Genomic DNA, 22,926 nt, shown 5'->3' on the forward strand with positions numbered 1-22,926 from the left:
TCTCTGTACACAGAGAGCTGTTACCCTTCCCTTTATAGTTATGACACCCATATACTCAACATATTTCATAGTTCCAAAGGTGACTCTCTTCACTTTTATTCATGACCCCCTCCTGTGCCTCAGTTTCTCAATCTGTGAAATGGGGACAATGATCTTGACCTCCTTTATAAACTGATTTGAGATCTGCTGAAAAGAGCTAGCTATTATTACTATTATTATTCATAAAAACCTCTTGCTATACAGTTAAAATATATTAGTTCACACCCTTACTCCTCTCATCCTCTGGAGTGCCACAGACATCTATTTTATATCTGGGTGGAGGAATCTGCACTAGTGAGTCAGCAAGACCCACTTGACATCCTCTAGCCACCTGTGGGTTTTCAGGAGAACACTACCAGACTTTTACACTAAGGTATCTGTCCAATTCCCTGTTGTCGTATCATTCTTCATCACTCACTGTTCCCACCTCTGATTTACACCACCCACTTAAACTTAACGTTGTCTACCAATAAAATTTTCAAAAGTATATGCAGTAGTAAATATAATAGATGGGTTTTTGATAATCTCCTACTAATTAGTTTCACCTTTTGGCATATCTGTACAAATTTTCTTTGAGGCAATATTGGGACTGCATGAGCATTATGTATGTGTGTGCAGGGGTGATGGAGTGTGTGGCAGTGGAAACTGGCTGGATCCATAGCTGTTCATTTCCAGGCTTTTTCTAAGTCTTTTGTAAAGGATTTCCCTGTCCCCTCTCCCCCCCAAAATATGTAATGTGTTTTAGGGAGTGTTGTCTGGATTCTGTGGAAATGCACTTTTAACCCTGTCTTTTTTTTTGTTTTTAAAGTTTGTTTAAAAAGAAAAGGAAGATTTGTAAATGGAAAAAGCCAAAAGTTTAAGCTGGGTTGGCATTTAAGATGAACAGGATGAGAGCCCTTCTTGACAGAGTTTGTGGCCCACCAAAGCAGAGCTCCCCTCCTTTGGCTGTAAGCATAAGAATGGCCATACTGGGTGAAACCAAAGGTCCATCTAGCCCAGTATCCTGTCTTCCAATAGTGGCTAATGCCAGGTGCCCTAGAGGGAATGAACAGAACAGGTAATCATCAAGTGATCCATCCCTTGTCGCCCATTCCCAACTTCTGGAAAACAGAGGCTAGGGACACCATCCCTGTCCATCCTGGCTAATAGCCATTGATAGACCTACCTTCCATGAACTTATCTAGTTCTTTTTTGAACCCTGTTATAGTCTTGGCCTTCACAACATCCTCTGGCAAGGAGTTCCACAGGTTGACTGTGAGTTGTATGAAGCATGTCTGTAGGATGGTGTCTATGGGGGGATCATATCTCCATGAGATATAGCAGTAGTGGACACTGGAAGAGAAGAGAGGGAGGCTTTTATTCACATGGAGAATGTTTAACCTCTTGCATTTCCCTATTCTCGTCTGTGTTTCCCCAGGTCCCTTACAACATGCATCCTATTTGTCTTCCCTGGTTAACCATTATCAGTAAGGAGGGCTTTATTAAAAAACAGATTACCAAAAATCTACCATCAGATACACTTATACAACTCCTATTGACCTCAGCAGCAGTTGCATGTGCAAGAACTCAGTAAATACGTAATTATCTTTCAATGTACACCATGAACTATACAGGATGTTCCGTGTAGCCAGGTTAATGTTGTGGTAGAAATACTTTTTTCTGTTCCAGTAATTGATTTCTCAATATCAGTAATGCATTGCATCTAGATTTGCATTTAATAGATATACATATATTGAAGTTGAGCAAATGTGTAACATAGAGACATGAATATATAGATTATACAGTTATTAAATCACAATATATTTAAATAATTGGCATTGAATAAGTTGTGCCACAATGGTTAAAGAAGATTGCCATTTTCCTCAAGTGTAGCACACATCTTTCATTTCTGTTAGACCAACACTGAGATAAATTCAAGAAGCAGAAATCAAAATACCTTCTCTCCGGCTACTTAACTTACATTCACTCCTTTTTAGGTACAGGGAAGCAACGTTTGCTGAAAGAGCCCAGTAGTGGTAATGCAGTATGACAAGATCAGCACTAGAATTATGCCAAGGCCCTTCATTGCCCTGGCCATGGCTTCACATGAAGGGAGACCAAACTAACCCCCCCCCCCATTCTGGTAGCTGGATTCCAGCACAGAAAAATACACTATAGCTGTGGAAGTTAGTCAGACTGTACTTAACTGTATTATTAGCTAGTAAGCCAATACATCTACATTATATTGTTTTATATAAGGAGAAGGGACAAGGTTCTGCTACCTTGTGCTAATTATTATTTTCTAAATTCTGCTACATAGGAAACTTTGGACTTCATTTCCTACAAAAGGATTTCTACCTATTTTTTCACTAAAGCCCCAATTTAGCACTGTACTTAAATATGTGCTTCATTTTAGTCATCTGAGTAGTCAATGAGATTTAAATTTAGGCATATGCTTACATACTTTGCTGAGTTAAAGCCTAAAAGACTCAATTATGTGAAATCACAGTACCTCTTATCTAATTTAACCATGTCACAGTATTGTCAACAGCAGATATTCAGAAATTGTGAACCAGGTCACAAAAAATGATGAGATTGGCATTAAAGTAATGATTTAAAATAAATAAATAAATGTTGGTATCTTTTTCTTTGCCTTCTGCTATTTAAAATTTTTTACAGGCCCATGTGCTCAGGGTTTTCTCTGCAACCATGAGGGCTAGAAAGTTGCATTTTAAAAAAAAAAACAAGAGAGAGAGAACTGAGATTCTCATATAATCACATGACTCAGGAGCTGAAGTTTTTAAGAAAAACTGCAAATATCATGAGACTTGCAGTCAAATCATAAGAGTTGGCATTACTGACTACTCCTCTATTTGAATCCCTCCATTAGCTTCCCATTCACATTTAAAACTCTATCCAACTCTGTTCCTCCCTGTTTAGCCTCCTTTGTTGACCTTGATTGCTCCCTGCTGCCTCCACTCTGCCAGCATTCCCACTCTTGTCCATTTGTATGTCAGCTTCTCCCACAATAACTTTTGTGTCTTTTTTTTCTTCTTCGAGTCAACAGCCTCCTCACTTGGTTGGCCAGCTGGTCCCTATATTATTCAGATTTAAGTTCCTCTTAAAGACCTTCTTCTGCTGTGTTGTCTAAGGAGAATCTTACTGAGTTGTTTAAGAAAATAGGGATTTGGTCCCTGTTACAGGGTGAGTTGCCCCTTTAGGAGGGATAAGGCCCAGGGAATAAGACTAATTAACTGCCTCTCAGTGGGGCCTGGTTGAATGCCCATGGCTTCTCTAAAAAGCCAGGCAGTACGTAGGAAGAGGAGGAACAGGAAGCAGCAGGGCACTAGTAGAAGTTGCCTGGGGAGAGTTGTGTGAGTCTGGAGAGAGGGAAAGAACCATAGTTGGGGCAAAAGAGAGAGAACTGAGGAGTCATTGGGACAGTACTGGCCAGAGCTAGGGAAACATACCAGGTAGAAGGCTAGTGTGGAGGTCCCTAAGTAAAAGGGAAGAACTGGCTCAGCCAGGGGCAGGCCAAACCCAAGAACAAGAGGCTGATTTCGGAGTTGCTCACAGGGTTAGGAATCTCATCTGAAGGGGCTTGGAATGCTTCTTGTAGAAGCCCTGAGGTGAGCGATATGACAGAATGGTAATAAGAAGTGTGAAGAATGGCTAGTGGTGTGGAGGCTCTGGAATAGAGGCACAAGAATTACAGAACTGGGTTTATTCAATCCCAGGTAGATGGAAAATGGGCCCTGGAATAAGGGCAGAGGAAGTGGGAACAGGCTGGTTGTAGACTCTTGGGTGGGTGACCTGGAGATGGCGTCCCTGGAGTAGGGATGGAAAACTACTGCCTTTGCATCTGTTGTACTTTGCAGGGTGGTGATTTAGAGGAATTGGAATCATAGTAAAAAATAACCCCCAGACTCAGGGCCTGAATTGGACTTGAAGAGGGACATCATTCTTCTCTCGTGTGGGGGAGCTGACCATCTGTCTGATCTGTGGGAGAAAAGATGGGCAATTTGGTTGACCCTATGGACAGCAGGGGGAAGCTGAGGCAGGATTCACCTGTATTGCCATGGTTGACTGCTCAAGGGTGCAAGCCGTGTGACATTCCCCACCTATTGTAGTGCTATGATTCCTTATGGACATTTTTTACAGTAAAATTTAATCCTGGAATGACTGATTTTTGCACTTAGCACCGGGATTGAAATCCTGGCTCCAAAGGGAGTTTTGCCATTGGCTTCATAGGGCCTAGGGTTTCACTCAAGGACTCTTCTCCAGACTATAAACTCTCTAGGGTGGTGGTTGTTTTTTTTTTTTTTTTTTTTTTTTTTTTTTTCCTTTTCCTCCTCCCACCCCCCACCATTAGTACAGTGCCCAGCACAATGAGTCCCTGATCCCTTGTTGGCGATTTTAGGTACTATTGTAATGTTAATAATAGTTGCATATGACCCATTTCTAGATGCTTTGGTTTCATAATGTTTTTGAGAATAATATATAAAGTAATAAAGCACACACAATCTATTATATTAAATTTTCTTCTATAACATATGCTAAGATTGTACACATTAATAACAATGCTTTAAAGTTTACATTTTACTAGGAAAATAAGAGAACAAAATACTATATATGTGCAAGTTTTGGGAGTTAAGAGAAACTAAATCTTGAACTCTCTTTATCTTTTTTTGAGTGCTCTATTTCACATTTTTAACATAGTATTCGGATGAGCGTGTGTTCTTTTCATTCCCCTGGGTTTCTCAAGAGAAAAATCTAGAGATGTGCAGCTTACAAGCTCTGTAGCCTTCATGAATGGAACCTGTCCATAGGGCCGGTCAAGAAACATTTTGTAAAATAATTCCAGGTTTTGAAATTGTTTAACACGAAACAAAAATGAGACCTTTAGAAAACTTGTTTTTTAAACACTGTCCCCTCCACCCAAATAGCCAATAACCTGGTTGGGGTACTCACTCCAAATCAGGCTGAGCAGGCAGTTGAACCTGGTTCTCTCACATCCCAGAAAAGCATCATAAACACAAGGTTATTGGCTATTCCGTCACTCTGTTCTTCTCTGTCCAGAAATTCAACCTTGGACCTGATGGAAACTATTGTCCATAATATTTCTTTAAAAATTTTCGATCAGCTGTATGTGTCAGTTCCTTACATTGCAGCTATTTGGTTTATGTACTCAGCATGCATTGCCAGAGGAGCTTTTAAATTTCTCGGAAGCTAATGAATTTATGGAGGTACTATACAAAAGTGCTGTAAATTCCTTGGTCTGGAGCTCGGCAGCTGGCTGCATCTTTACAAGACCCAATACCCCTTGCTCTAAAGTGATTAATCCTCCTGATCTTACCTCTCTTCCAGTTTCAACAGCTGAGCCTGTAAATTCCCCTAACATACAGGGTTAATTAACTGCCTGTGTACTACATCAGCCTTCATGTGCATAGTTAAGAACTTGAATTTATTAAGGTCAAGAAAATGTGTTGGGGTTACTGGCCCCTTAAGGGGAGATGGGCCTGGCCCCACATGTGACTAATTAGCTGCATCCCAGCTGAGGTTGTGGGGCTAAGGGTCACTTGATAGCCTGAAGAGGACCTGGTTCTTATAAAAGCAAGTGCTCAACTGGGCTAGAGAACTGCCAGAAGGCTTCTCTAATAGGGGAAAAGAACCCAGCTACTAGGTGACTCCCAGGTAGGTGGCCTGGAACATAAGAATTGAAGGAGAACATAGGTGCCTGCAGGAAGTCCCTGAGTCAGGGCACAGATCTGGAGGAGCTGAGACAGGGGAGGAACATGTCTCTGAGCACTGTAGCCAAGGTGGGGCAGAGGAACTACTTTAGCTGGATATGTTGTCCAGATATTTGGCTTAACCAATGAATTGAAGTGCCTGAAACAGACTTGGCTCTGGTGTTGGTTCTTTCCTTGACTGATGAAAGAGCCCACCAACCTGCACAAAACCTAGTTAGGCTCTTAAATAAGTAACCTGATTCTTCTGAAGTGCTGAACATCCAACAGCTCCTACTTAAATCAACAGAGTTGCACCTGCTTAAGGTGGGGTTGAGTTTGGTCCTGAGATCTAGTTCATGCTTCTATTTCAACCTGGTTAGATAGGTCCTTTCATCAGTTTCAACTTTTGCAGATATCTGCTGCTAGTTATACTTAAGATGAAGACTTCCCACAATATCCGTCCAGTATATTAACAGAGTTTCCCTGACTGCATATTTCATAATGTTGGGGTATGTTCATGGCCTTTTTCTCTGTTGCTATAGAGAGAGAATTCAGTTAATCTTGGGCACATTTTTATTCTTATCTTGGGCACAGATCAAGTCTCATGATTATACTTGGGTGGGTTCAAATACAGCTGAAGGCTATGTGGGATTTGTCCTCTAGCTTAAGAGCTGTAAAAACACACACACTGATTCTTTCTGTTTCAATTAAGAGATACTGGTGACATGGTCTTAATGACCCCTCTCACAAAAAAGTATAGCTTTCCTACTACAGAGTAGAGGGTGTGGGACGGTGTCAGTCTTACCAGCATGAGGTTGGGAGAGGCATGTGAATTACAAATGAGTAATGCAAATAACCCTAAATGCATGCTGATAAATCCTTTACTATTCAACTTCATTATGTATTCTGTATATGGCACATTTCAGAAAAACTGTTTTAGGCATTGTCTTTAGCTCCAAATAAGCTAGTCAGGCCTTTGTAATTAACTACAGTGACTTTTATTGGGTAAGAAGAATAAAAATGATTAAATAAAACACAAATGAATTGAGTTAGTACAGTTTACAAACTGTAACCAGCACCTCTTTGTTGTTCAGTTTGGTATCCACCCCAGCTCCAGAAGCAGCTGATGGCCTTGAACTTTGCCATACTCTGTCACAGCACTTAAAGGTCACAGCAGCATTTAACTCACCAGACCCCACAAACGTGTTTTAGAAAATTTTAAAATATTTTATAGGGACTTTTTTTTTTTTTTTTATCCCTGAACCTATAAAATGAGGTGCCTTAGTTACCATGAGTCCCACTATACCAGGCATAGAGGGATTTATTAAATCCCTGTACACTTTATGGATAGAAGACCCTTTTCAGATCATTTTAGAGGTGTTTAAACCCACAAATTTAAAGTCCAGAAGCTGAGTCTTTCCGGGACCAGTGTGTGCTGGATTCTGTTAGTGCCTGAGGACCTCCCCTTTTCTATGTTGCAAAACCTCTGTTTTACCTCTCACAAGGGCTACGAGAGACCAGACTTTAAACTTGTGAATTTTTAATATGTTGAATCATGCCCTGATTGTGCATTTGTAATTTTTTTGAGTGGTTACATAAAACATCCGTTCAGGTATCAGTCTGAGTTACAGTAGTCCCACATCCCCGAGTAATTCTTATCCAAACTATGGCTCGGATTTCCAAAAGAGCTTAAGGGTATTAGTGGACAAATCCTATTCAACTGGGTGCCTAACTCTCGGGCTTTGAAAATTCTACCTTTATTACTATTATTTAGTAATAATAAACTGTGTTCAGTATGCACTTCCCCTGCACTCTGCCCACTGCTCCATCTTTGCTGAAGCTAATTTGAACAGTCTAAATCTCAGAGCAGCTTTGAGCAGCCACTTGCTTTCCCCCAAATATGGAATTGCCAACAACATTTCTCTAAGCTGATGCCCGGGACAAACAATCGTCAGTTGTTGTTTGCTGGGACAGATCTAAGATCTACACAACCCAGCAGAGTTAGAAATGGGAGATTTATACCCTTGGAAGGCTAGATTTTCCTCTGTCTTTCATTGCACTTGCTTCTGGCCCTGAAAATTCCTGAGATTTTGGAGTTTAAATTAGTGACATTTTTATATGTAGAAAAGCTATTTTAGGAGGGTTGGGGAGGATTTTAGAAAATCTCTGACCTTGGGTTTTAAGAAGCTGCTGTTTGTCTGTATTGCAGTCTTTGTTTCAGAAAAGTGATTTTTTTTTTTTCATGAGTAAAAGTAAAAAATTATTTATTAATTTTACTTGTGTCTGAATTTGACTGAGAGTTCATACAAGGTGTTTCACTCATACGGTATGTTCTCTTCTGAACTCAGTTAACAAGTATCACAAAAGCCAATATGAAGGAGTAACATATGAAGGAAATCACTGACTCTGTTGTTCTTACTCACACACAACTGACTGATCAGTCTTTAGTGTGTTCTGTTTCCCTGCTCATCCTCCCCTGTACAGGTGTGCTGCAGAGGCTTGGCAGAAGACTTCACTCTTACCCTGTACCCATTTTCTGGTTGCATGAGAGCAGCTTCAGACAGCCTGCTACCACACTGGAGCAGTGCTGGTGGAACTGGAGATGGGAAAATGTTATCTTTCTGAAAGCTTTACAGATCAGGACTGCAGCCTGGAGTAGCATGTATTGTAGCAACATGAGGTCCCAAGTCTGGAAGCAGGCTGGCTCTGAGGGTTCAGGTAGTCCCACAACTGCATTACATGAACTTGGAACCCCACATCAAAAAGGCTTTTGGTTCCAGGTGGGGGAAACATGGACGGAGAGGAAGCATTCAGTGTGGCTTCCTGAAGGATTGTTCCTATACATCTTAAAGGTATTAAGAGAGTTGGCAAATTACTTTCTTATAGCACTGAAATTTTTTTATATAAATAATGGACAGTTGGGGAGCTACAAGATTGGAGGAAGGCATATGTAGTATGGTAACTCCTCACTTAACGTTGTAGTTATGTTCCTGAAAAATGTGACTTTACGTGAAACAATGTTAAGCGAATCAAATTTCCCCATAAGAATGGGGGAGAGGGGGGTTAGGTTCCAGGGAAATTTTTTTTTTGGCCATACAGTACTATAGTTGGGAGGTTCCCCTGCCTTACCCCACACAGGCACAGCCCACTGGCACTGGAGACAATGAGGCAGGCAAGGAGGCTGAAGGTGGTGTAGGCTAGGAGAAGCATGTTGCGCAGCAGCAGCAGCTTCCCCTACTCTGCAAGCACCAGGGGCGGGGGGCTCAACCTTCAGCCTGCCCACATCCCCCCTCCCCCCAAGCCCGCACCCTTAACCCGCTTCTTCTCCTCCCCCCTCCACCCCCTTTACTCAGCACGCCACGTCCTAGCTCCTCTCCCCGCCCTCCTGCCCGTGGCAATCAGCTGGTTTGTGACATTCAGAGGGCAGGGGGAGGAGCGAGGACTCAGTGCACAGGCTCCCCCCTCCCTCTCCTGCCCGCGGCAATCAGCTGGTTTGTGGAGTTCTGGAGGGAGGGGGAGCCTGCACGCCGAGTCCTTGCTCCTCCCCGCTCCCTCCTGAACGCCGCAAGCCAGCTGATTGCCGCGGGCAGGAGGGGGGGAGGGGGGGAAGGCGCTGATCCGCAGGGTCTGCCGGCGGGCGGGAGGTGCTGTGGAAAAATAGGGGGGCTGCCAGCTGTGGACAAAGCAGGCAGCCAAACGACGTTACAGTGAAGCATTGCACAACTTTAAATGGAGCATGTTCTGTAATTGAGCAGGGACGTAAGATCGAAACAACATTAAGAGAGAGGACGTTAAGTGGGGAGTTACTGTACTGATGTACAATAAAGGGAAAAGGAGAGATCATGGCAATTACCATCCTGCAGATGTAACATCTGTTCAGTTTGTCACCTCATTACTAGAAAGCTACCAGCAAATTGAAAAAAAGTTCGAAGAAAAGCATAAACCTGATTACAGTTCCGAATGAAGCAAGATTACAGTATCTTCACCTGAAGACTTAAGAGGGCACATGCTTAGAGTGTACATACCAAGGAGAGAAAAGGGAATAATTTAGAATACTAAAAGGGGATATAACTAGGAATAAGGGTATGACAGTAAAAAAAAAAAAAAAAAAGTCAGTGTAGACATCCTGGCTGTGGGGTAATCTCCTGAGGGAAGCAAAGGAAAACTTCTTTTAATGGTGCATTTACAATTAGACTGGATAATACTAGTTAATATACAGTAGGAAGCAATCCTTCTCTGTGGGAAAATGGACTAAATGGCCTAATTGATGACTTCCATTTGTTGAATCTGTAGACAGATGGATTTAGGTTAGTGGAGAAAGGTACTATGTTCACCATGTGTTTCACATTCTCCCCTGACATACATGCAGGGGAGGAAATAAATGTTATAAGAACTCTAGATAATTTTAACTGCAAACAAAAGGTCATAGTGATAAAGAAAAGGAGGCTCCCGCTATCTCTTGTCAGGTTCTTCCTTCAGGCAAATCCAGATTACACAAGGGACAACTGAAGTCTTGAAGGGAGAGTAACAGACATGGTTAGAGCACAGGATTCGGAGCCAGGGACCTCTGAATACATAGGTCACCTTAGGCTACGTCTACATAGCCCTGCATTTAGAACTGGGGGCAGGTGTGTGTGGGTGAATGGCAGCACATGCTAGTGTGCTGTATGGTAACTTCTCCGTGTGGATGCTGTGGGTGTGACCTAAAAGGTACATAGTTTGAATTAACATAGTTCACTTTAAAGAGGTCTATGTAGTCCAAACTGCGGTGCTATGTACATGAGCCATCAGACTCCAACTCCTTTGCAGCCTTGGGCAAATCAAAATCTCTGTTTTCCCAGTCTGCAAACTGGGAATTATGCCCACTCAGTTACCTGCTAGGACTGATGTGAGGAGTTAGTTAATGTTTGTAAAGTGCTTTGAAGATGAAATATGCTATGTATATGCTGTCAGATCTGCTATCTAAACTTCCCCTTTTCCCAGAATTTCCCCAACCTGTGTGCATAAGTCTCATTAATGAATATAGCAGAGTATAAGACGTGCTAGACTTTTTTGTTTTATTGCCTTCTGATTTAAATACCTAGATTAAAGCCGGCGGTGCTATCTCAGCAGTAAAACTAGACATGAAGGTGAGTGAAACTACTTTCCCACTGCCTTTAGCTAATCAAAGTTTTATTTTGTCTGAAACAATTCTTGCTATATTGAGGTCTGACAGACGGGAGGGTCTTTCTCTGGCAGGTCAACACTTGTCACTTTTATGTCTGTTTCTCTTTCTACGGAACAAAATGGTTCATTTTTAAGTGGTTGTCTGAGCTTGTTTGCAAACTGATAGATTCTAATCATTGCCTGGATGAATGCCTGTGGCTTTGCAAAAAGTTGCAGTGAATCACCATAAAAATGATGACTAAGCAAGCCAGACAAATTAAGTGTGATGTTTCTGATGAGAATGAACGTTTACTTCCATGACAAATAAATTTCACTGCAAACTAGGGCCGGGTGCAAGAAAGATGATGGATGATTATCTTAATCTAACATGTGGCAGTTTTATATTTACGATAGTGCTGTGTTAACCCAGTGTTTCTATATAAATAGTAAGTGTTCAGTGAAGAAACGGCAAACTGATGAATAACTTAGTTGTTTGGTCATATTATAAGCCAGTGCTTTTCTGTTGTTGGAAATAGATGCAAATATAACTGCCAGAAACCAATACCTTGTTGCATATTGTTCATAATTTCAACATTATGTAGTTATTTGGTTGTACAGGCAATTGAATTTAATAGGCTGATGCCAAATGGGCTACCATGGAAAAAGAAATATTAAATACAGAGACATCTGCTCCTGTTTTCTAAGTAACATTGCAGAAACTGAGAACACATCACATTAATACAGATGCTTTTTATTATTTGCTAGTTACAATTAAATGCAGGGTTTTTTTTTTAATGTGGTTGGTGATGAAAGAGTGAGCGGAACCTCGGAGTGGGGGGGAATGTTTCAGATTATGTAGACCACAGCTGATAGTTACATAGTCCACCACAAACCCTGTTCTGGCTTGGGTTTTCATTTTGTAGTAGTGTATTCAAACCATATTTGCAAACCACATTCCACTAAAGCCTTCCCATGTTTGTAGCTAGCTGTTCAGTAATGTGCTCTGACTGGCTGAGGGGGTTTGCAGTTCAAGCAGACTTTGACTGGAGGCAAATATTTAGTTGTTAATCTCTCCCCTACTACATAATGATGCATGGAACAAAACCATTAATGGCAGTTATGTTATTAAAAGGCCATCCTTTGAAAAGAGAATGTGACCTAGGGAGAGATCTGTGTGTCTATCTTTTAAAGATATGAGATGGCTGCATATTTGTATATGAAGGAGTAAAAAATTATTCACGACTATTCCATCTTTCCCATTCCAAGTTAAATGTTCTTTGGAGTGTGTGGTTCTTGTATTCTTGTTCAGTGGATAGACCAGTGAACAAATTTATTGACAGGAATGTTACCTGAAACAGCAAGTTTCAGCAAACATTATAAGATATTTGTGTAAAAAAGACTTCTGAATATCCATAATCATGAGTATTTGCCTTGGAAACTTGATTAGAAGACTAAAGGCTCATCCTTTAAGAGCAAATAAACTTGTCATGAACTATGTCTAATCAAAATGCCTTAACTCTTGAATTTCAAATATGAAATACTTAACCCAGTTCTAAAAGGTCTCAGTCATGACCCTGGGCCATACAGAGGAATTAGGAAACCCATTACTGCCCTGTGCAGGCTATCCTCATTGCTAGACACTGCACATGAGGAAGAACAGGCGTGGGTTGGCTGCTGCTCCTCATGCCATGTAGGTGAGTGGGGAATAGGCTGTGCAGCTGAGGGAAGTAAGCTGCTCCAGTGAAAGCTGCATCATTTTATTTCTCTCTCTGAACAACACAGAAGTAGATTAATAATCCAGGTCCTGACCTGCTTCTGAAGTTGTAAGGTTACAATCCAGCCCATAGCAGATTGCATTAATAGAAAAAGAGGATGCAGTGCACTTTTTCAATAATGTAGCTTTCTTGTCCTCTTTGGTTTTGCTGCTTCTGTAAAAAGTTCAGTTTGAAATGTCATGTAAGCCTCAATCCACCACTTGCAATCACTATTGTTCAGTCACAAGCAGGGGAGAAACAAGCAGAGACATCTTAGTCTCTGTCACAGAGAACAAAAATGTAACTCTGATCTTTTATGTTGTCTTTCAGTCATTGTGTGGTAAGTGACTTGAGGGTGGTTTTTTTTATTTTTTATTTAACTAATTTCCCCTCCCATCTGACTTTGCTGTTGATGTGGAGGAAAAAAATAGTTTTCCATCTCCACGGCTTCTGAACTTTGCACTGAGCAGCATTTTCCACCATGGAGGCCAAAGGGAAATCCACCCCTGTCCAGAAAGTCCAAAAACAACTTTTAGTCTGAAGGGTTGATGGTTCTAAGAGGGATGCTACCTCCTGTGCTAGCAGAGTGAAGCAAATGTCGAATAAATATAAATTAATCAGCTCCCGGTCAGCTTGGGTTTAATTTCCATGAGGATGGAATGAATGGCTTTTAAAAGGAAAGTAGAGTTTTCCTTTATATTGCAGTGTAATTTCTAGTTACCCTAATTCTGTCCATCTGTGTCTTCAGGTTCCCCAGAGGATAGAAGAACAAAGTTCTGAAGACAGCAGCGCAGGAATCCCAGGCATATGGGGCAGTTGGGGCCCCTGGTCTGCTTGCTCTCGAAGTTGCAGTGGTGGGGTGATGGAGCAAACCCGGCCCTGCCTCCCAAGCTATTACCACGACAGGGCTTATTCTAGACCAGGGCAACAGTACCCAGCCTTGGAAAGAACTCTTGCACCCCAGCATTCCCACCGTCGTGAAGATCCATTGACCCCTTATTCCGGCCATGTCATCTCTGCCATCCGTACATCCGTGCCACTTCACAGAAACGAGGAGCAGCTTCAGAGAGGTCTTTGGGCTTCAGTTTCCTCCACGGGCCGCAATGACAGCCATCTGAACAGAGGAACGTTGAGAGGCAGCCGGCATTCTCAAAGGCACAGAACCAAGCCAGAGAGGAGGTACTGTTCCTGCACGTGTAATTGATTCCATAGCTTGGTGTGAATGGTGTGTTTGAAGAATGTGTCTCTTCATGCCAGATTTACATTAATCGATGGGAAAATCTCAGGGAAGAATAGTATGGGTCTGTAATATCCACAAACTGTTTTAGAGGGCTGTCTCAAGAGATAGCTTGTGATACTCTGTGTATTATATTTCAATATCTGCTGTTTATGTTCTAAAACCAAAAACGAGTGTGATAATTTTGCCTGCAGGCAAAATAAAACTGCAAGCTATTTTAATATCTCAGCTTAAAATATAATTTTGTGATCTAGTAATTTCCCCCATGATCCATTACCCTTTGCCAACCTCATATTAAACCTAGTAAAGGATAACTGTGCTATGCCCCTCAGGTACCAATCTCATCAGCCTATTCTAATTAGAACTAGTTTGAAATTTTGTCTTCAAACCTACTTGTGATGAAAAATGGCTTTTTACCAAAGTTTGCGTTCTGGTCAAAATTTCCTGTCTTTCAATAAAAAGGACTTTTCAAGGACTTTTTGGTTTTCTGGTTTGTTGTTTTTGTTTTGTCGTCCCTTCCCTTTTTCATATCCCTTTTGCTTTTTCTATAGAAAAACTGATTTTTTTTTGAGTAAAAGAACCTTTTTCCTTTTAAAAAAAAATAATTTTTTTTAAAAGCTTACCTTGACTAGCTCTGATTTTAATATACACTGACTTCAGTGGATATTAATCATTTTAACAATTCAGCTCCCCTCTTCTGATTTAATATTAACTCTATGTTCCTGTCACTCCCCAAAGACAGAACTTCATTAGTTCATGCCAGAATCTCAAAGCTTAAAATATAGTTGAGAATGCACTTACCATCAAGCTACCTGTGGCCATGCCCACCTTTGAGGCCTAATTTCTTGGGTAGACCTGCGATCCTGTGCTACCTTGTCAAAGTTTGCCTTTCTATGCTCTGTTTCTTTGCTCCTTCAATTTCAACTGGCTGGCTGGTTGAGAACCCTTGCGCTTACCCTGAGATAATCCCAGCAATACACCTGTGGCTCTCCATTTCTGGGGAAAAGGGGCTGACTTGACAGCTTGCAGGAAAAACTCTCCAGTCAAACAGCAGCAACATACTTGTTCCCCCTATGTTTGTCTCAGTGAGGCCTGCACGTCAAAGCTTACTTGAAACCAGACTAGGTTCAGATGCTGATATTTCTAGTTCTGGGCAATTTCACTTTATTCTTGTTTCTCCAAAAATACAGAAATTAAAGAAATAAAATATATGAATGTCCCTGAATCAGCAGTGCAAAGCCATTCTAAAACTGTCTGTCTGATCCAGCCTTCCCTGCCTAGGTGAATCCTCTGGTGGGCTACAGCTTCTGTAGCATTTCTGCTATCAACCTGCTGGACTTGTCTGGTGTTTCCCTCTCCACTCTGGCTATCCCTAGCTGTGGTAGCAGCTCCTGGGGGCGATTGGTGGCTGGCGCAGCTTATAGCAGCCTTTGCAGTTGGAAAAGGAGATGAACAGAGCATTTAGGAGAGGAGAATGGGCAGAACTCAGTATTGAATGTTGTGTAGAAGTCAGGATACAGTACAACAGCCTCGTAATATGGAATCTTAAAATGAGGATAAAGCCTAATTCAGCTCTGCTTTCCTGTATGATGGAAGTCCTCTAGATTTATGTTGGGGATTTTTATTTTTTTACACTTCTCTAGGTATGATGCAAATCTGTGTACAGATGTATAGCAGTTTTTCCAAGGATGAAGTCTTGAAAAGAGAATGATTGATATTGAGGTGTTTAAGTCTTATTTATGTAACAAATTATTTCCTCCTTGTGTAAAATGGTCCCTTGTGGCTTTAGAGCCTATTATGTTGCGTAACTTTGAGATGTTTTGCCGGTGACTGTAAAGACACTAGAAATTTTTTATTTGAATTTAAAATGAAATGGATTAGCATGGCAGGCCTAATATGTGTTCTTAATTTGTAAAGTCCAGAGGTCAAATGTTTGCTGCGAGGGGGGGTGGGTAGAAAATGAATTCCAAATATTAATGAGCTCTACATACAATTTATATACTGTAAAATGCATTCTTCAATAGCCCATACAATGGGGAGGAACTGTTCCAAGTCATTCAAAAAAGTCTGTATTTTAATAATGTAGAGAATTAGTTCAAAGTTTTTGGAATATTTATAATTACTGTTTTCAGATTTATATATGATCCATAATTTTAGTAGATTTCTTTAAAACAATAAAATAGGAATTAAGATTTGTGACCGAGAAGAGCTAACATCTGAAAGCATAGTAAGATGAAATGGGACTGCTTCCAAGTCAAATATATTCCACAAGCAATGGGCGTCCTTCAAAAAAGCAAACTACGTTTGTACCTTTTGGAAAGAAGTGGAAAAGTTCTCAGGCAGCCGACCAGGAAAGTAGAGAAATCAGCAAATGTGAATGGTCTCTTAATGCAATTGAGAATGTAGAAACACTGAACTATAAATGGCTAATCAGGTAGAGTTAGAAAATTTTAAATGGCGGGGGCGAGGGAGTGGAGAGCTTAGCCCAAATTTTGACCTACTTTAAAATTTTAACTGGGTTCCTTTTTGGAAGGGGAGAGTAAACCAGCTTGGACCTTAGGGCTCTATTGTGGCTTTGTTTGTATTGTGTATATGTGGGGAGAGAGGTGTACTGCTCCAACAGGAATACCTAGAGCAGTGTTTCCCAAACTTGGGATGCCGCTTGTATAGGGAAAGCCCCTCGCAGGCCGGGCCGGTTTGTTTACCTGCTGCGTCCACAGGTTCGGCCGATCGCGGCTCCCACTGGCCGTGGTTCACTGCTCCAGGCCAATGGGAGCTGCTGGAAGCGTCGCAGACCGAGGGACATACTGGGAGAGCATAGAGGGGCTTTTTCAGTTAAGCAATGTTTTGAGTAGAGCTAGTCAGCAAATGGAATTTCAAATTGGGATGAAAAGTCAAAATTTATTGTGGAATGAAAATTCCAAAAATATTTTCTTTTGGAAAAACTGCAACAACCTTATCAAAACATTTTGGTTTGATAATGTCTAAACATTATATAATATAAAATGTTATAATTATAATGCAATGTTAAAATTGATTAACACTGAAATTAAAATGACAAAAATGAAAGGCAAGACAAAACACCACAGTTTGAATTGTTTTGAAGTTTTCCCATAGAAAATATCATCAAAATGACATGTTCCCTTTAAGTACTGGTATTTTAATTTTAACTGAACGTCATTTGCAGAAAAAAAAAACTGCTCCAATGCAAATTTGTCAACCAGCTCTCGTCCTAACTAATAGCCTTTTTTATTTTTTATTAACTTATAAAATTTGATAATTATTTCTTTCTTCAGTGGGATCAGGATCTTTTAGAAAATGACAGCTCCATCATGATGCTCTAAGAAAAGCTTGCTAACTTGTCTCCAGGTTCTATATTTATCTATACGATCCTTTGCCACAATAAACATGTTTTTTGGAGCTGTGTGGACACTGTTGATGGTGTCCGTGCAAGACTAAAGATGTTTTAGAAAGATACAGTGCTAGAAGATCCTAAATAAAAACAGTCATGCTCATTCCAGCTCCATTCAGAACTGAGAGGTGAGGATGGAGGGGTATGGGAGACAATAATTTTACCCAAGTTATAAAGAAGACTGTTGAAGACTTACATATCCTTGAACTTCTGAGACGTAATTACAACAAATAAAAAACATATAGTTTGAATACATTGTAGAATGCAGTATTTTATTATCATGCATCAGGAAGGTATTATCTTGCACCTGTTTTGGATGAAATAACGGCAGTATCAGCCACAGTGTTCAGAACACTGGATGATCAAGAGCGTCTCTGATTTGACCTTTTCCCGCCATCAAATATAAATGTGGCTGAATTGGAAATAGGAAAGCCACCGTAAAAGATTTGAAGATCATAACACTGAGAGGATGTAAACTGTTCATTTCTTTGAGCAAAATGCAGGAAGTACTTTTGCTATCTCCTGATAGGCCCTTAAGGGTTTAGTAGTCGTTAGAACTGTATTATGCATGTGCAGACATGTTTCTATCTCTAGTTCTTATTTTATGTATAACCTGCATATGTATGAGGAAATCAAATAGCATAGCTAGAGGCACAATTTGCATATACATGTGCAGGTTTCAAGGGGTGAAAATGGATGCTCGCACAAATTTTGCACACCCACAAACCAGTGGCTCACTGACAAAGTAGTCCTAAATCCCATATTATTTTTAAATGTTTATGAAAGGAGATTTTGACTAAACGTTAGTGGTTCTAATCCATTACTAAAGGGGATATAGAGTTGTAAGCAATCAGGATCACCTCATCCCTCCCTGCTATTCCAGGTGTACTGTGTATTTTTGTAAGTAGTGAAATTGAAGAGGGAATACTACCATAATAGGTGCTATGTGTATAGTAGGTGTGTGCAGGATTAAACCTTCTGAGGTGGGGAGAAAGCAAATTGCCTAGCACAGACTTAAGTGCTATAAAAATAACAGAACACCGCTGGCCATCACGTACAGCCCCCAGCTAAAACCTCTCCAGCACATAATCAGTGATCTACAACCTATCCTGGAAAACAATCCTTCACTCTCCCAGACCTTGGGAGGCAGGCCAGTCCTTGCTTACAGACAACCCCCCTACCTGAAGCAAATACTCACCAGCAACTACACACCACACCACAGAAACACCAACCCAGGAACCAATCCCTGTAGCAAACCTCATTGCCTACTGTGTCCTCATATCTACTCTAGCGACACCATCGGAGGACCCAACCACATCAGCCACACCATCAAGGGCTCATTCACCTGCATGTCTACTAATGTTATATATGCCATCATGTGCCAGCAATGCCCCCTTGCCATGTACATTGGCCAAACCGGACAGTCCCTATGTAAAAGAATAAATGGTCTCAAATCGGACATCAGGAATGGTAACATACAAAAGCCAGTGGGTGAACACTTCAATCACCCTGGACATTCTATAACAGATTTAAAAGTAACTATTCTTGAACAAAAAAACTTCAGAAACAGACTTCAAAGAGAAACAGAACTAAAATTCATTTGCAAATTTAACACCATTAATTTGGGCTTGAATAGAGACTGGGAGTGGCTGGCTCATTACAAAAGCAGCTTTGCCTCTCCTGGAATTGACACCTCCTCATCTATTATTGGGAGTGGACTACATCCACCCTGATCGAATTGGCACTATCAACACTGGTTCTCCACTTGTGAGGTTCTTCCTTCTCTTCATGTGTCATTATATAATGCCTGCATCTGTAACTTTCACTCCATGCATCTGAAGAAGTGAGGTTTTTTTTACCCAAGAAAACTTAGGCCCAAATAAATCTGTTAGTCTTTAAGGTGCTACCGGACTCCTTGTTGTTTTTGTGGATACAGACTAACACGGCTACCCCCTGATACTAAACAATACTTGTGAGATCTCATTGGAAAATAAAGTTTTCTTCCACAGAAAGATTGAATTTTTTGGTAAAAAATAGAAAACGGGAAAACTTTCAGCTGACCACTGAACATTTTTATTTGGAAGTACCGCTGTGGTGCCTCATGTGAGTTGTGGTTTGGTGGAGTTATGTCCCCGCTCTTCTCTATAGGCCAGGCTCTCTGGCAGGAGCACATCTTCCATGATGCACTATGGTCTCTTCTCTTGTTGTGGTGAGTCATAGGAGATTGTGGTCCAGCTGGGTAGCCTGACCCATGGAGAAGGATGAAGGCATGAGGCATCCAGTACTCATTGCCATGGAATGGCAACTCTCAAGTGGAACCAGGGCGGCATTTCTGAATAATTTTTGATTTTTTGGTGTTAGACTTTTTTGATTTAATAAGTGGAAAATTTGCAGTGGAAAGCAGACTCCTTTCATGAAAAATTTGTGTTACTCGAAATCCTAATTTTTGACATATATATATTTATATTATATATTTATAATAAAAACCTCGAGGCTGCAAATAAGGGAGTTTTTAAAAAGCTGCTTTTAGCAGCACTGATGGTCACTAAAAAGTAATCCTGTTTGAAATGGAAAGACGCAGATTCTCCTTCAGAAATGGCTTTGAAAAATACTAGATGTTGTGACTGTTGAGGAAGCTGTTGACAATAATAATAATTTTTCTTTAAAATGTGGGGCAAAGCAGTTAAGCATCTCCAAAATACAGTCCTGCTGACTTGCTTTATCTTCCCAGGTCTTGTGAAGGGGCATTGATATGGGATTTTGTTCTTTTCTTTCCTTTTTCCCCCCATCAATAATCCTTCAGGAGAATGCTTTTGTATTAGAGTTTACCATATGATCTTGAGGTCCCATATGGATCTCATAGGCATCAGTATATAGTATTGGTATGTTACTGGCATTCCTTGTCTTGTTCTTAATACTGTTTTGCAGACTGTGCAATCCTTACTCACATTTAGTAGTACATACTTTTTCAAATACTCAGTAGGACTAATTGCATGATTCAGTGATACAACACAGCCTCAGTCCAGGAAAGGACTTAAAGTTAACCGCGTGCATAAGGGTTGGCCCTAAAAATGGAAGTTTTTCTTGAATCGGAACCCATGTGAATAAGGACTGCAGAACTAGGCCCTGTATCTTTTAAAAGGAATTCTGGTACTGATTATCAGAAAATTGATGATAAAAATTAAATAACATACATTTAAAAAACAAACCAAAGTTGCTTCCAATCTGTTCCCACTTGAATGCAATTACATTATTTGGCATGAAATAAAAATTCTTGTGAAACTGATTGGAAAAAAATACTTTTCATATGCAATGGCCAATTTTTAAACCTCAGTCTTGGCCATTCTAATTTGTTTTAATTCCAAGGGGCTCAGATTTTATGGGTGATTAATGGGCAAGCCAAAGTCCATTTTAAAATCAAAGCTATCTTTGAGTTATACTACAAAAATGTCCCAAATCACCTCTGTTTGTCTTTTTTGCACGTTTATAGTAATGTCTGAAAAACATTTTTGGGCAGGGGGCTGCTTTATGATATGTTTGGACAGCGCCTACCACACTGTTAGTGTTAACAAACTGCAAATAATACATTTCATTAACAATTGCTGCTCTCTTGGAGCATTGTAACTAGAATTTCTTCATAGTGCATGTATTTATCAGGAAGCCATGAATTCAGTAAGTTGAAAGTGGGGTAGGAGTTAAAAAAGCTGCAGATCCCTTGGTTGCTAACTGTAAAATGGGGAGCACGCTCGCTTTATCTGGAGAGCTAAGTGCCCATTACAATTGTTTAACTGTATGATAATCTTATGTAATGATTTTACTTCTTAAAGCATCATCTCTGCTACCTGAGGTACTTGGAGCACTTCACAGTTAAAACAATAGGAACAGGAACAAACCAGCATAAAATCGGTAGGGTAAAAATCCAAGTACTAAAGCATCTAAAAAAGAAGCAGCCGCATTAAAAAGGGGGCTTGACCATGCAGAAAGGCAGAGCGTTCAAAACAGAAAACACCTTTGCACTAGAAATAGCTTTCACGGACTAGTGTTTAAAGCTCTGAGAGCTCTGCATTTCTCACCAGTGAAACTGCAGAAATGAAGAGAGTTGAGGCCCCAGTCATGCAATTGATAGCACATAGATTGACTGCTGGGTCTCCGTAGCACCCCACTGGCTTCAAAGGGACTTGAGGTGCAGGGGCCGGCTCACATGTTTTAAATTGGAGGATCAGGGCCTAAAAGAGCAATTCAGATCCTAGCAGCTATGAAAGTGATAAACATTAAAGAACATGGGTAGTTCCATTGATGTGGATTCTGGAAGGTGTCAATTATCTCTGGCACCAGAAAGGACAAGGGATTCATCTTGAGTGGAGAAGGTGGGGTTGCCATTGCCTGCTCGCCCTTGGGGGGATTTTCTGGGAAAGGGCAGTGTTAAACTGAGCCTGCTAAGAAACTGTGCAGAGTCAGCATATTCTTTAGTGGCAACCACAAGTTGAGCTGCACTGGCTACCTACACACCCACATGCAGTCGAAGGACAATTGCAACTTTTCTGTCACTGCTACTTCATCTCCCTCTGCAAGTGGAATTTTTACTGTGGAGCCCTGTGGCTGCATCAACATTGGCAGAAGCTGATGTGGACTCTGGGCTGAACTAAGCGCGTATGTGTATTTTTATTGAAAGAAGGAAAAATTGCAAATGTCAGTGAGATTTATGAGACATTAATGAGGTGGGTGGGTAACACAGACTTAGATAAACAGTGCAAGTTGAAAGTAATTACATCTCCCCATCCCCGCACAAATGAAAAATCAATCTCACTATAGTTTTGGAAACCTATTAATGGGGGAAGAGTTTCCTTAAGGCATTTCTGTATGTGGAAAGGGGGTGAGAGGGAGGATTTGTACTGAGGAAAGATTCCAAAAATTATCAGCCTTTCACATTGCTATGCCTGCATTTCCTTTCTTCTGGTGCCAGCAGTTGAAGTGGAAAGTCTGCTGTGCTTCTTAGTACCACGTAGGTTCTGCCTGGGACTTGCAAGAGGGGTTGGGTAGTTCTCACACTGTACATAAGGGAAGGGGAGAGAGTATAGGTTATCAAAAGTGGCTTTTCCTTTCTGAAGCTTCCTCTGTTGTCTCATCTGATAGCATATTTGGTGTGGGAAATGTATAGGGTTACCATATTTTAATTTTTAAAAAGGAGGACACTCCATGGGGCCCTGGCCCCGCCCCAACTCCACCCACAGCCCCGCCCCAACTCTGCCCCCTCCCCTGAATGCTCCGCCCCCTGCTCCTCCCCCTCCCCTCCTTCCCGCGAATCAAATGTTCGCGGGAAGCCTGAAACAGGGAGGCAGCAGGTAAGCTGGGGCAGGGTGCAGCATGGCCCAGTCCGGCCCCCCTGGCCGAGCGGCTCCCTCCGGCGGCCGGCCCAGGCCAAGAGGCTCTGGCCCCGGCCCCGGCGTCTCTCGCCCTGCTTGGGCCCTGGGGCGCCAGCCCCCGGCCAAGTGCCTGTGCCCCTGGCCGAGCACCGCGCCAGCCCCCGGCCAAGTGCCCGCGCCCCCAGCCCCGGCTCCGGCCGAGCACTGCGCCGGCCCCCGGCCAAGTGCCCGCGCCCCCGGCCCCGGCCAAGTGCCCGCGCCCCCGTCC

General features: G+C 41.5%; 1 protein-coding gene across 1 annotated transcript in view; it reads left to right on the top strand.

Moving 5' to 3' along the window:
• The window catches only part of LOC115271170 (thrombospondin type-1 domain-containing protein 4-like), a 318,226-nt gene that overhangs the window by 62,265 nt on the left and 233,035 nt on the right, over positions 1-22,926 (top strand). The window contains exon 4 of the mRNA XM_029910795.1: positions 13,395-13,825. Within this exon, the coding sequence (XP_029766655.1) occupies positions 13,395-13,825 (431 nt within the window). The remainder of the gene's footprint in view (positions 1-13,394; positions 13,826-22,926) is intronic.

Source organism: Terrapene carolina, unplaced genomic scaffold, assembly GCF_002925995.2.
Source record: "Terrapene carolina triunguis isolate 2854851 unplaced genomic scaffold, T_m_triunguis-2.0 Scaffold67, whole genome shotgun sequence".
NCBI classification, from domain to species: domain Eukaryota; kingdom Metazoa; phylum Chordata; order Testudines; family Emydidae; genus Terrapene; species Terrapene triunguis.